At 35.7% G+C, this 14,240-nt stretch overlaps 1 protein-coding gene across 1 annotated transcript; it reads left to right on the forward strand.

Annotated features, from left to right (window-relative positions):
- The first annotated feature begins 12,350 nt into the window (after positions 1-12,350).
- Positions 12,351-13,713, forward strand: LOC113334231 (HVA22-like protein f). The gene is made up of 5 exons (XM_026580565.1): positions 12,351-12,516; positions 12,792-12,818; positions 12,909-13,031; positions 13,136-13,382; positions 13,504-13,713. Exons 1-5 carry the CDS (start codon positions 12,470-12,472, stop codon positions 13,528-13,530), a joined length of 471 nt encoding a protein of 156 aa, XP_026436350.1. The 5' UTR covers positions 12,351-12,469; the 3' UTR covers positions 13,531-13,713.
- The last annotated feature ends 527 nt before the right edge of the window (positions 13,714-14,240 follow it).

Here is a 14,240-nt window from a genome sequence, read left to right on the forward strand (position 1 = left end):
TCAGGGTTTCGATAGTATAGCCCTCCATGAAGCAAGAAGTAGTTCTTCGATTCCTTGAGGCTGACTTGGCCTTCTGAGATGGAGCTTCTCAATTCATGAATGATGGGTGCTCGCCAATCGTTCGCTGGAATGTCTTCGATCTGAGTGAGCCAAGTCGAAGATACTGTACGCCTCTGTACAGTGATCGTTTTCTGTTCTCCTTCGAATTTCATCTTGGAGGCGAGAGTTGCTAGGCAATCAGCGTGCCTATTGTTAGTCCGTCCAGTATGGACGATCGTTACGTCAGCAAAATAGGTCAACAGTCGCTGAGCTTCGGTTCTGAATGGATCAAGTGTAATTTCTTTGAGAGAATACGTTCCATTCATCTGGTTGACCAATAATTTTGAATCTCCCCTTATCTCGAGGTGTGTTGCTTCTGCTTGCTTGGCCAAGGATAATCCTAATAAGAAGGCTTCATATTCCGTTGAGTTGTTGGTGAAGTGGAAATCCAACTTGAACGAATGTGAGAAAACTTCACCAGATGGAGACACCAACACTATGCCCGCTCCTTCGGTGTCACTACTAGGGGTGGCAGATCCATCAAAGTATAGAAGCCATGTTTCCTCCTTGATGAACATGATGTCTAGAATTCTCCGGGCACTTCTTCATGTAGTGTTGCTGTGTCTTCCCCTGGAAAATAGGCGAGCAAGTCTGCGACTGCTTGACCTTTGATGGCTTTAGGTGGCGTGCAATCTATGTCAAATTCTGACATCTGGAGTAGCCACTTCGCTGGTCTTCCTATCAAGGCTGGCTTTGATAGCAAGAACTTTATGGGATCATCTTTGGATATGAGTACGACCCTATTAGATAGTAAGTAATGTCTGAACTTATGGATTGCATGTACCAATGCCAGGCATGCCCTTTCATCCTTTGGGTATCGGAGTTGAGCATCTCTTATTGTGCGGCCGAAGTAGTAAATCGGTCGTTCGACGCCTTCGTCGTCTTCCTGAGCGAGGAGTGCGCCGATGGCGACGTCACTAGAGGCTGTGTAAGGAATCATAGGTCGTCCCTGCACTTGAGACCTCATGACGGCCGGTGACAATAATATCTGTTGTATTTTATGGAAAGCTTCTTGTTGAACAGCTGTCCAGGTGAAGCTTGCTCATTTCTTCAGCAGAGGTGTGAACGAAGCAATGAGTTGAGCTAATCCAGGAATGAAGCGTCGAATGTAATTTACCTTTACCATAAAGCTCTGTAGTTCCTTCACGGTACGTGGAGGATGCATGGGGGAAAACGATTTACTGGTTTTTAAGGAATTGAGAAGACGACCGCACGGAGGAGACTCCTCGAACCGAGCGAAATTTTAAACCTCACACAGATGAACCGCTGCAAAGGGGGTTCTTTAGATTCGAGAGATCAATCTGTAGTACTCCGGCCTAAATCAAGACAATGACCGTTCCAGAGAAAATTCGGTCACAAGAGAGGATGGGTTGATCTGTAGGAGGGAAGCTGAGAAATGTGTGGAATCAATGATAATCAAAGATTGTGGGTGTATGAATTCTGAATACGATAAGCTCTGAGTGATTGAAATTGCTCAATTGAGAGTAGTTTCTCAATCGATGAGTTGATGATCTCGTGTTGTCAATTTGACGTGAGATTGATGATACTGATGATTCAATCATGATTCAGAGACTTATTTATATTACTGGAATTTTAGACACCATGATCCCATGAAGTGTGACAGTTGATGGAATCAAGGAGTGGGGAAGTGGAGATCGTGTTTGAAACCAGTTGCTCAACGTGTGAAGACTTGGTCGATTTTCCACCCACTACCTCGTGAATTCCTTCAACTGATTACACGACTTGCTCACATTCCATCGTGTGTTTGAACACACGTGTCGTAGACCACCAGACCAAAACCCTAAGTGATATCCCCCCAAGTGACACGATTGACGTCTCGTGTTTTTTTAGTCAACTGATAACTTCGTGGTTTGATGGGACGATGAATCCATGTAGTTGCTGAGTTGAACATGATGTTCTGAAACTCATGAGTTGAACATGTCATGAGACAGAGGTATAGTTCTTACGATGAAGTGAGCGAGTATTGCTCATTCGATGGATCGTTGAATATTGATTGTTGAACCAATATTGAGTAAATATTCCTCATCTGAGCAAGTGCTGCTCATGTGATGAATTTTTGAATATTTGATCGTCTGAGCATGTGTTGCTTATCTGATGGATTATTGGCAGCGTACTAAAAATATTAATTAGAATATTGGTCGTCGAACCGAGCATAATTAATAAAATTAATGACCATGAGGCCGTCGTAAAATTATTAAGGTTGGAATCTGGAATGATGATCCTTGGATTAAGAAACCCTAATTTGATCAATTGATGATCAATTCATGGTTCGTCAGAATTTCAACCATGGGACGAAGGAGGGAGCGACTACATGGGACCGTGGATCAACCATGTAGTGTCCATATGCTCACGTGAGCAAATACGAAGAACTCCTGAAGAGTTGACGATTTTTTGGTGGAAGAATGATTAAATGCTGGTTTAATCATTTATTCAAAAATGCTCGTCTGAGCCTTAGGTGAGAAAACCTAATTAATTATGACGAGGCGAGGGACCGACCATGGAGTCATGAAACCGGCTCTGGGTTGTCCCGTGACCGCCTGACGATCACTTCATGAAAATCCAAAGTGTTTTGGACCTAATACGAGCAATTGTGCAAATTAGGTCAAAACTGTAAAAATTGATGGGACCGGCTTCCATGAGCCAAAGAGCCAATCTTGGTCGGTCAAGATAGCGTGCTCGTGTCCCCAAGGCGTCCGTGTCTCAGTCCTGAGAATTTTGATATTTTCTGGCGTGCAATTGAGCATCCATTCAAGAAAATATGCCAAAATTAGGGTTTCGACGAAACTGAGGAAAACACCATGAGATGATGAAAAATAATTATAAAATAAGAAATGAGGAGGCGTGGGACCGTCGTGGTCAAGGAATGGTCATCCGATCGTGACCACGGTCCCGTGGTGCCTTTTTCTTAATTTTATAATATTTTGATGATTTTATGAAAAATTCATGAAATTTGAGAAATTTGATGAATTTTGGGAGTTTCCATGAATTGAAGGAGTTTTCATGAGTTCAAGGAAGCAAAAGATATTAAAATAATAAAACAAGGGCGTGTGGGACCGTGGGAGGCATGGCCGGCCGGCTAGGGCCCGATCCCACGAGTTTCTCTAATTTTATAATGATTTTATGAAAAATTCATGAATTTTGAGAAATTTGATGAATTTAGGGAGTTTCCATGAATTGAAGGAGTTTTCATGAGTTCAAGGAAGCAAAAAATATTAAAATAATAAAAACAAGGGCGTGTGGGACCGTGGAGGCATGACTGACCGGCTTGGGCCCGGTCCCACGAATTTTTATAATTTTTTAATATTTTTAGGTATTTTTGATGATTTGAGGGAATTTTTCCTAATTTGAGAGAAATACCATGAAATCAAAGAATTTGATGAATTCAAGGAAAACTAATAATAAAATAATAAAACAAAGGGGCGCGTGGGACCGGCTAGGGCATGGCCGGCCGGCCAAGGCCCAGTCCTTCAAGTTTTCATAATTTATTTTATTTTATTATTATTTGATGATTTGTGCAAAAATACCATGAAATCAAGGAGTTTTTTCATGAAATTCGAGAAATATAATAATAATAATAATAATAAAATAATAAGGAACCGTGGGTGTGGGGCCGGTTGGGACCAAGGCATGGCCGGTTGGCCAATTGTCACGCCCCACACTCCTTTCCTTAATTTTATATTATTTTTTATGGATTTACGGAAGTACCATGAAACCGAGGAGTTTCCTCAAGACGAAGGAGATTTGATAAAATGAGAGAATTTTCATCAAATCATGGAAAATAAAAAAATGCATCAAAAATATAAAACTGGTGTGGGATTGACCACGACACGGTCGGTCGGTAGTGTGTCCGTGCTCCCAGCACCCTGGTCAATATTTTTAGTTATTTATTATTTTCTTCTCTATTTTGCATAGGTTCATCGTTTCATTGTATTTTTGAAATACTCGTTCGTGCGGTGACTGTTAGTGTATCATCGTTGAATACACCTTCACCATTTGAATTGGGGCTTACTTAGAGGTAGCTCAGACGCCCGGTTGCTGATTATTTATTACTAATTATGGAATTTAGTGGAGAATAATTCACAAAACTGAGTAATAAGATGTTTATTATTAATTCATAGGATCAGCTGAGGATTCGACTACGAATTCAGAATAATAAAGTGAGCATTACCATTCCATGGGATCGTAGATTCGACCATAGAATCGGAGTAATTAAGGTTTATCTATTACCATTTATGAGACCAGTTGTGGATTCGATCATGAAATCGGAGTAATGAGATAATATAGTTATTGTTATTCTATGAGATCAAGTTGTGGATTCGATCATAGAATCAGAACAATTGTTATTGTCATTCCATGGGACCAGTCGTGGATTCGACCATGGAATATGAGTGATTTTAATTAGGAATAATTAACTTTGTGGCTCTATACTAGCAGAGCAAGCTGTCTAGGAGCATTAATTATCCTGATACGAGCTTGCCGGTAAGTCATATCCTTTACATAGTCATGGTAAACTTGTTGTTTGTTCCTGAAGACGTTACCGCTCTATACTAGCAGAGCAAGCTGTCTAGAAGCCGTCCATCTCGTGATGCTATATAGAAATAATCACTGAAAGTATTCAGTATTCATGAGATATGTCGTTGTCCAGTCGTGAGACTACATATCTACATGTACTCTGAGAGAAAGTACTCTCCGTTGAGAATTCGATGAGAGACCCGTGTCTCGATACTCACGTCTGATTGCTGAATCAGAGCTTCGTATAATTATGAGTTTACGAATTTAGCCTTTGTCGAAAATCCACCATCTACACTTCGGTTTTATCTAATTCCAACCAATATCCAACTTTACAACCGAAATCCCTCTTGGGAAACTCAATATTAGCTATTACTTAACTAATATATCTTAACAGAGCTATGTTTTGATTGCTGGTAAAACATATACATTCAAAAATCTCAAAATATTTTAAAGCATTTTGGTTTGTGATCTCACCTTGAGTATGAAGGAATATTTATGAATAATAAAATATTCCTCATTATGAATAATAAAATAGGATTTCAACACATGTTCAAATTACTCATTATGTCGACATCTTGAACTTTCCTACTTTGCAAACCCAATTTTCAAATCACACAAACCCTAGAGTGTACGTGACTAAGGAAATTGGTTTTTCCTAATGGGACCGGTTCTACCTTGACTCCTAATATAGGTTAGGATAGGTTCCACCTTGGATTCCAATATAGGTAAGGATCAATGTTACCTTGACTCCCAACATAAGTTAGGAACGGTTTTACCTTAATTCCTCATATAGCTAGGTTAGGATCGGTCATACCTTAGATCTTCAAAGAAAACCGGACCTTCAATCCTATTGATTTTTTTCAACTACGAAACAACTTCGTAAGTCTACTTCCTTAAACTCATATAATTAAAAATAGTTTTGTAGACATAAAATTACACAATCTATTATTAAGTAACAAAGATTGTTTTGATGTCACAATTACGAAGTCAAAAGATAAGCATTATACTTCGTAATATAAATATACCAATACAAAACATTCACAACTATTGATATATTCTTCCTTGACACATTGATATAAGAGTTTCATATATTTAACTTTGCATATTATGTTTTCAATCATGAACTACATGAAAGAAGAAATATATAAATGGAAACAAGTCAAGTCATGTATTACTAACCTCAAGTGGAAAGATGATGTTTTCGTTGATGTTGATATGGCTTCAGATTCTTCAGGTTTTCAGAGTAATACTTGTATGTCTCAACATTTATAGACTTCCTAGTTTATCCTAAGGAATTTGACTCTACTCTAGTCAAGCGACTTATGAGTTGTAGTACTAAAATATGACAATAAACCTTGACAAACCTACGCTTGGCGGGTTCAACTGAGCATTGCTCTAACAATCACCCCATTCGTCAATTTTACTGACAAAAACTCTACTACATATGGAGAGTACACGAATTAAAATATAGAAATATTACATTACATAACATTCTCTTAACTCATTCTTCATACGCTTGATTCCAAGTTTCAACAGCATAATGACCCGCACATAGTCAAAAATAAATGTTGATGCTGACGCGTTTGACAAAAGCTTTACTTGCCTTAAAGAAAAGCTAGGTATATATTCAATCTGAACCTATTTGTTATTCCTTTTTTTTTAGTATGAAATACTACACGGCATGATGATATGTTTCTCCTCCTTAGTCAATTCTTTACTCTTTCGTTAGATTTATAATTTTCAGCACATATATCCTTTCTCATTAATGATTGTAAATCACCCATATTCCAAATATTTTCCCCCTTTTGTCACAAAAATAACGAATATATGAAAAAATACAAGAGAAAACCGAAAGCATCTTACAACTTCATAAGAACTCATACAACCTATAAGAGTTAAGCACGAAGGTCTAACATACCATTTTAGACAAGCAATACTAAAATCGAAACTACCTAAGTAACTTTTTTTAGCACCTTATCAAGGAAACAATTGCCAGAAAAAAAATTCCTTTGATTAACAAACATAAATAAATCATTACCTTACTCTTCGATATGGAAAACTAAGATTTGAACCCATCAAGTTTTTCTTATCAGGAAAGATTATCAAAATAATTCTTCCCTTGGTTTCCACAACCACTCTCTCCATAAAGATATGACGTTTAAGCACCAATTCAATATAGAAGCTAGTCTCCGGCTGTTAGTTGTTATTCCCTACAAGACAAAAAAATAACAAACAAGACAACCTTTACCAAAGAAAGGTCGACAAAATCTTAGATATTACATGCCAATGTAAAAAGATAAAACCTAAATTCATATGTATACTAAATATACAACTTATGAAACATAAATTTATAATAGTACTAGGGCTGGGGATCAACCTTTTTCGGTTTTTTGTTGTTTGGTTGGATGGTCAGTCTCCTCTCACAAAATTTTAGTCATTAACAAAACTAATAGATTAGAACTATCACACATCAAGCATAAAAGTTAATTGTGGAATGCAAACCTAGTGTTTTGTGGTCGTTTCCAATTAGTCGGGGCTTACAGCCCCGGCCGTGGCCCCATAAGCATCCCCTAGTGTTTTGTTAGTCGTGTCAAATTAGTCGGGGCTTATAGCCCCGACCGGGGCACCTTGAGCATGTCCTAGTGTTTTGTTGGTCGTGTCCGTAAGCCCCGGCCGTGGCCAACTAATTGTATCGAAGAGAAGAAAATTTCAATCGTTGCTAAACAAGAAACCTTACCTTACTTCATGGGTTGTCTTTTTGAGCATGTCCTAATATTTTGTTGGTCCTGTCAAATTAGCTGGGGATGTAAACATGCCTTAGTATTTTTGTTGGTCTTGTCAAATTGGCCGGGGCTTAAAGCCCCGGCTGTGGTCCTTTAATTTTTTTAATATATCCTATTAAAGAAAATTAAATTACAATTATATTGGGAGACCAAATCGAACCTATACATTTTCCTTGGAATGTGGCTCCAATATTTTGTTGGTCAGGTAAAATGTGTCGGGGTTGCTTGTGAACGTAATATTTGGCATTAAAGTTAGCCGTCTTTAATATTAGGAAATCTAATTATATTAGCAAGTTCGGTCACTATAAATCTAAGGTTAATTAGCTGTATTCTAGTATAATTTTGTAAGTCTAAGATGTGTTTATGATATTTGCTTATCTTTAATTTGGAAATTTTGACGGACATGGAATTGGTACCGACTTAGGAAACCACAACATAAGGGAATTTATTTTTTATGAATTTTTGACGGACATGGAACTGATTCAGGAAACCAAAACATAAGAGAAATTATTTTTTGACGTGATATGGATGATCCAGTGGGCGTCTATACAGAACATATGACGATCCGAAAGAGAATTCAAACATATTTAACTAGAATTCAAACGGAAGAAACAACTCAACAAAGTAAAACAAACCTAAAGTTTTTTTTCCTTGCTACAGTTCATATATTGAGTACATACCTAGTGTCTTCCTTAATCAAAGAGGATTCATCAACTGAAGGATTTCCTTCATCAACAACACCACCTCGTGGGCCACAATATTCAAAGAATCCTTGCTGATTCCACTCATCTCATTCTCAACCTTGACACCACAAAAGAACAACTTAGAACTGCGTAATGTACAAATCTTAAAACAAAATGCGTAATGTGAGAATCTTGATAATTATTGTTGGGTCTAAAAGTACAAATTTAAACTGCCAAAACAGAAAACGTACCTTCATGGCACTTGGAGGACAACAATGCGCGCAAATCCGAGCACAAGATCACCATGAGGAGCTAGGTCTGATCTTACTGTTCAGAACGGAATGCTGTGAGATAAAAGTTTTGAAAGTAGTTCACGAAAAATCAGAACGGAAGAACCACGTAAGATAAAATTTACCCTTCTCTTTTATACAATCTAAGCCTTAATCACAAAGTTCATATAAATCCTCGAAAATTAACAAATAAATAACATACCTGGTCAAGAACTCCCGTTTGTGTACCTGTAACAGATCAATACCGTAGTCAGTCAAGATAACAAAACAAAACACGATGGGAAATTAAGAGATCAAAAGAGATCAGAGAAAGGGATTCCCAATTCTGTGGTTATTTATAAAAGAATCGGTCCCCTGCTCAGTTTTTCTATATTTACGGAAACAAAGTCAGATCAGGAAACACAGGATACGACGCTCAAAAATATATCTCGCCCAACTCTCGATCCCCGCCATAGGATGACGAAATTAATGATCGGATTTGTCAGTTTAGACAGACAACACTTCTTTTTATAATATAAATAATCGTTACTTCACACATGAGCTTTATCAATATCTACTTATGATTATTTGATAAAACATGCCACAAGGTTAGATCTGAAACCTTCTTATATCAAATAGTCACATATATCATAAGAGATAAACATATTATGAGATCAGAAATATTAGGCTTTGTGAAAACTGAAAAGATATCTCATAAGCCGAAAGCAAGGAAAGAGATGATCATTCAGATTAATAACCTCAAGTAAAAGGATGATGTCTTCGTTGATGTAGATACGTCTTCGGATTCTTTAGGTCTTCATATTAATACTTGTATGTCTCGACATTTCTAGACTTCCTAGTCTAATCTAACGAAGTTGACTTTAGTAATCTAATCAAGCCATTTAGGAGTTTTAATACTAAGATATGACAACCAACTTTGACATACCAATGCTTGGCGGGTTCGACCGAGAAGTGCTCTAACATCATTTATTTAGGTGATTAGATATATGTTTTACTTATTTCTTTTATGATTATACATTTGTTTCTTTTAAATAAATTCTTAGCCTTTACTTAGGGAATCGACCTGTGTGTCGAAGATTATTTTGTTTTAAAGATTTAATTAAACTTTATCACTTTTTACCAGTTTCATTAAGTAAAATTCATATATTTTTTGGATCATTGTTAATGTGCTCCACACAATAGCCTGGTCTCCATCTGTTGGCTTGTCGATTTGAGCGTGTAAGTGGCCAATGAGTATGCCACACTTGGGATTTTTGAGCGGCCGACCTAAAATTTGAAGCGGGGCGCGTTACTTCAGAGGACACATAGTTCGAGTATGTGGCCTGTCAGCATTGTAGCTAGAGACGTTTGAAACATGAAACTCACCTTCAATAAGAAAGATAAACACAAGCAAAAAAATTAAACCTCAATCAGATGAATCGTAAAATATAAACACAAACAAAATGTCCATAATCACCAAATTCAACAAGGATATAAATAATAACATGGCTGGATCATAGAGTTCAACCTAAAACAAAAACACAAACAAGAATAGTCACAGATATATCAAAATTAACAAGAAACAAAGAATATTAACCTTAAAATAAGATAAAAACAAACAAACGAATGAAACCAACCAAAACATATCAAGAACTACATAAGCAAAAAAAAATATATCAAGAACTACATAGAACAAGAAAGAAAATATCAAATAACAAAACTAACCCGAAGAAAAAGAGAAAATCCTACAATTAATAATTGCCTCTCCCCTAAATCTCTAGTTGGGGGTATCATGAAAAATACAAATATTTAATTATTAGCTTCGAGAGTTTAAAGCCCAAAAATTTTAATGCATTTTTCCATTCTATAGCATAATGATACATCGTAGTTAGAGTTGTGCCCGGGCTATGTATTGAGCATAGTTATTTTCCCCTAAATATGTACGCTTAGAATATTTCGCCTTCAAAGTGATTCTAAAAATTTATAGTTATCCGTACTTTTATGTTACACCCTCCATCTGTGTTCTTTTTCTCCCTAACAAAATAATGGTCAAAATTAATAATTGCCCATCTTAGGTACATAGTTCTGATGGGATGGAGCCGTCAAATGGATGAGAAAAAATTGTTGTCGTTAAACGGTTAAAAATTGTCGTTGAAATGATAATGAAATTGGGTAGTTTCCATCTCCAGTAAACAATTTTTTTTAGGCGTAACCGTTCGATGAGTATAAGAGAAGATTGAAATCGTTGGATAAAATTATTTATACCTATGCTATGCCGGGTGTGATTGAGCTTCTTGTTATTTTTCTTTTCAAAATCCAAAAAGCATTTTACTGTCGCGAAAAGTTTGTAAGAAAAAAAACAAATTGCACCCCGTTTAAATTTACTTCCATAGTACACACAAGTTTTGGCGAAGGAAATTTTTTCTATCGAAAATTTGCATTTAAATAGTGTATGCTTGTGTATTGCAATCATACTTTAAAAGGAAAAAACAAAGTAATCAAATTCATATATTAGAGACACAAAATAAAGCAACGATATTATACCTTGGTGCTATAATATTAAATATAAATTCATTTTTGGTAGGAATGTAGAATCTTATAAGAGAAACATATTATCAAAATATTAAATATAAATTCATTGTCGTTTTGATTTTTCAGAAAAAATAACACAAATCAAACCTGACCTTGTCCACTAAGAGTGTCCATGTATCCTCCTCATTAGGAAAATATAAATATATTTAATATTTTTTACTGGTATAAATTATAAAATTTGACACAGACTATCGATCTGCGGTGTTGTCCCTCCACCATGAGTTATGCTGACCAGTACATTTAAGCATGGCCCGGGTGTAAAGGAATTATAATAGTTTCTAAATATAATAGCGCTAGCCAATAAGACAAGACAATAGGTTTCCGTCACCACATAATATTTGCACCAATTAATTGAACCATCATTTGGGGCATACCCAAAGATTTTGGGTCTCTTGAATAAGACAAAAACACAAGTGAAACTAGTGTTCTAGGATGCCCCTTATCTAGTCATTTTTCATAATGGCAAAAATGTCCTTATTATTTATATTTGTAAATTAAAATAAAAAAAATTCTTAAAAAAAATATTCTATTTTTTTAATTTAATTTTTAACTTTTAAAAAAAAAATTGTTAAATTTTTTTATTTATGAATCTAAGTTCGGCGGACAAGTGATATGCCGAACCTAAACATACGTAGGTTCTTCATAAAGTGAAGTTCCACTAACATCTTCGTGTTTATTTATCAGCCGAACTGTTCATCGACACTTTCAGGATGAAAAAAAAAAGAAGTTCGGCTGATAATTTTGATTTTATTGTTAGCCGAACTTTGCTCTGTAATTGTCATAAAAAAAATTCCATGCAATAAGAAAAGAAAAAAAAATCAATTTTTAAAAAGTAAAAAGTATTCAAAAAAAATCAATTTTTAATTAAAAATTAATTAATTAATCAAGGGTATTTAAGTAACTTAACCACTCATTAGACACCCCTTATCACCCACACTAGTAAGGATCATCCATATGTATGCTCCAAAATTTCTATGTATGCCCTAAATGAGGGTTCTTATATAACTAATTTTTGTCAAATGTCCTTATCGTAGTTTCTGCTTCAGAGAAAGCCCATCTCGAATACTAGGAAAAGAGGTTTTTGACATGTAGCGGCACCCAATTGTGATAAGCAAAGTAATCCATTAGTTTTGCTTCACAGAGCAGATATCGAATCATTATATTCACATTCTTCTAGCGACTCATGTAAACATCTATTACTTCTCTATTCTCACGATTCCTTGTCGTGGGGTTTAGCTGTAGGAAAGAAAACTTTGATGCCTAGCTCCTTGAGATGATTCCTTTCTTAATCATCATTCTAATCTCGATTGTCACCTTTTACTTTCATGCATGCAAGAGATCTTAATAACTCCCTTCTTCTACTTAAACATGCATGTTAGTAGTATATATGGGTGCTTCTTTCATTTCTTCTTCTTATAAATTCATGCTCAGCTAGCTGGCTGCCATACATCTAGCAAATCATTCAACTAATCAGTAAGCTAGAAAGAAAAAGAAATTTTTTTTTCTGAAAATGGGTTTTATTGGAGCCATTGCAAGACACCTGGATACATTAGTAGGGTAAATATCAGCCAATTTTTGCTTGATTTTTCTTTACTTTTGCCTTCAGAAGTAAATGTTGACGAACAACCGTCGGTTAATTTTTTTATTTTATATAGAAATAGAGTAGTTATGATTAATGCATGTAATACTAATTATTTTTATTGAAGAACTGAAACATAATTATGCATGAACGAATATCTGAGTATAGTTATGCAATGATTGTAATCTACCAACATATTCATCATTTCTAACGCTAATCAGCTTTTTTTGAATCTTGTGATTATCCCATGCAGGCCAGGGGTAATGCTACTATTTCCTTTGTAAGTTGCTCAGATCAGATACCTTCTCCCCCAAAATCTAAAATTTTCTTTTGATATATGTTTATGTTTTACGATTATTATTGGTAACAGGTATGCATCGATGCGAGCCATCGAGAGTCCCTCAACACTAGACGATCAACAGTGGCTCACATACTGGATTTTATACTCATTCATCACAATATTTGAGCTCTCATTCTACAAATTCTTGGCCTGGTAAATAACAATATCAATTTCATAGAAAGACTTCACTAATTTATCAATACAAGTTGCTAATAAGTAAGTACTTTGAATCTCCATCTATATGGTGTAACAAACAGGGTCCCCTTTTGGCCATTCATCAAGCTCGTGATTTGTTTATGGTTGGTTTTACCAATTTTCAACGGAGCAGCTTATATATATGAAAATTTTGCGAGAAAATACGTGAAAATAGGATTTCATGTTAATTCTAATTATCCCGAGGGACAAAGAAAAGTTCTTCAGATGATGAGCCTGGACGCTAGGAAATCTGTGGAGCGATACATCGAGAAACATGGACCAGACGCCTTTGAGCTGGTCGTAAAAGCAGTAAGAAATGAAATTCTCTCAAAAATGTTGATTTCATTTGTCAATGAATTACGGAGAAAAAAGTTCCATATTCTCGTACAATTTTCCAACAGAAATTTAAGAATCTTAACTTGGTCTGCAGGCTGAAAAAGAAGCAAGGAAACGCTGAAACCAAGAAAGGCACATATCCTATGATTCGAGTATTGTGGATCAAATTTATGAACTATTTCTAAGCAATTTGCGATCAATAAGTTTTCTTGTAAATGAATAATATTCATTATTTATGCTTCAAAAGAAAAAATATTATTATTCAACATAATAAAATTTAATGGCCCACGTTTCTGAATCTCCATGATTACCTTCTTCAGGTATTGAACTGCATCTGGCACAGAACTCAATCCAGACTCTTATGTTATGTCCCCAATACTTGATTAAAACTACCAATGATAACTAATATATATGCAGTTTCAGCATTGTCAAATTTTAAGTTGCCGCTCATTTTGGCCCTCAGCTAGTCAGCTTTATTCGTGATATCAGGCAAACAACCAATCTCCTCTTTCAAATTTTAGCACAGCCTAAGGCCCTAACGATTTAATTGATCGCCGAATTTCAAAGCAAAATTTCCTGCTCTCCATCTACTACAAAGTTAGGATACCGAGAAATAGGATAGGGGTAATTGGTATTTAGTACTCAGGTTTTATCCAACACTAGTGTTTGGTCTAATATTTGACCAACGTTAGGGCTTGGTACCGGGACTGGATGTTGACCGGAGTTGACTGTTTATGACTAGATTTTAATTAATTTTATATAAAATAAAAATGACGTTGAATTACGAATTTACAAGTATATCCCTGTAATGGATCCAGGATCCAACGGTTA

The sequence above is a fragment of the Papaver somniferum genome, chromosome 1 (assembly GCF_003573695.1).
Source record: "Papaver somniferum cultivar HN1 chromosome 1, ASM357369v1, whole genome shotgun sequence".
NCBI classification, from domain to species: Eukaryota; Viridiplantae; Streptophyta; class Magnoliopsida; order Ranunculales; family Papaveraceae; genus Papaver; species Papaver somniferum.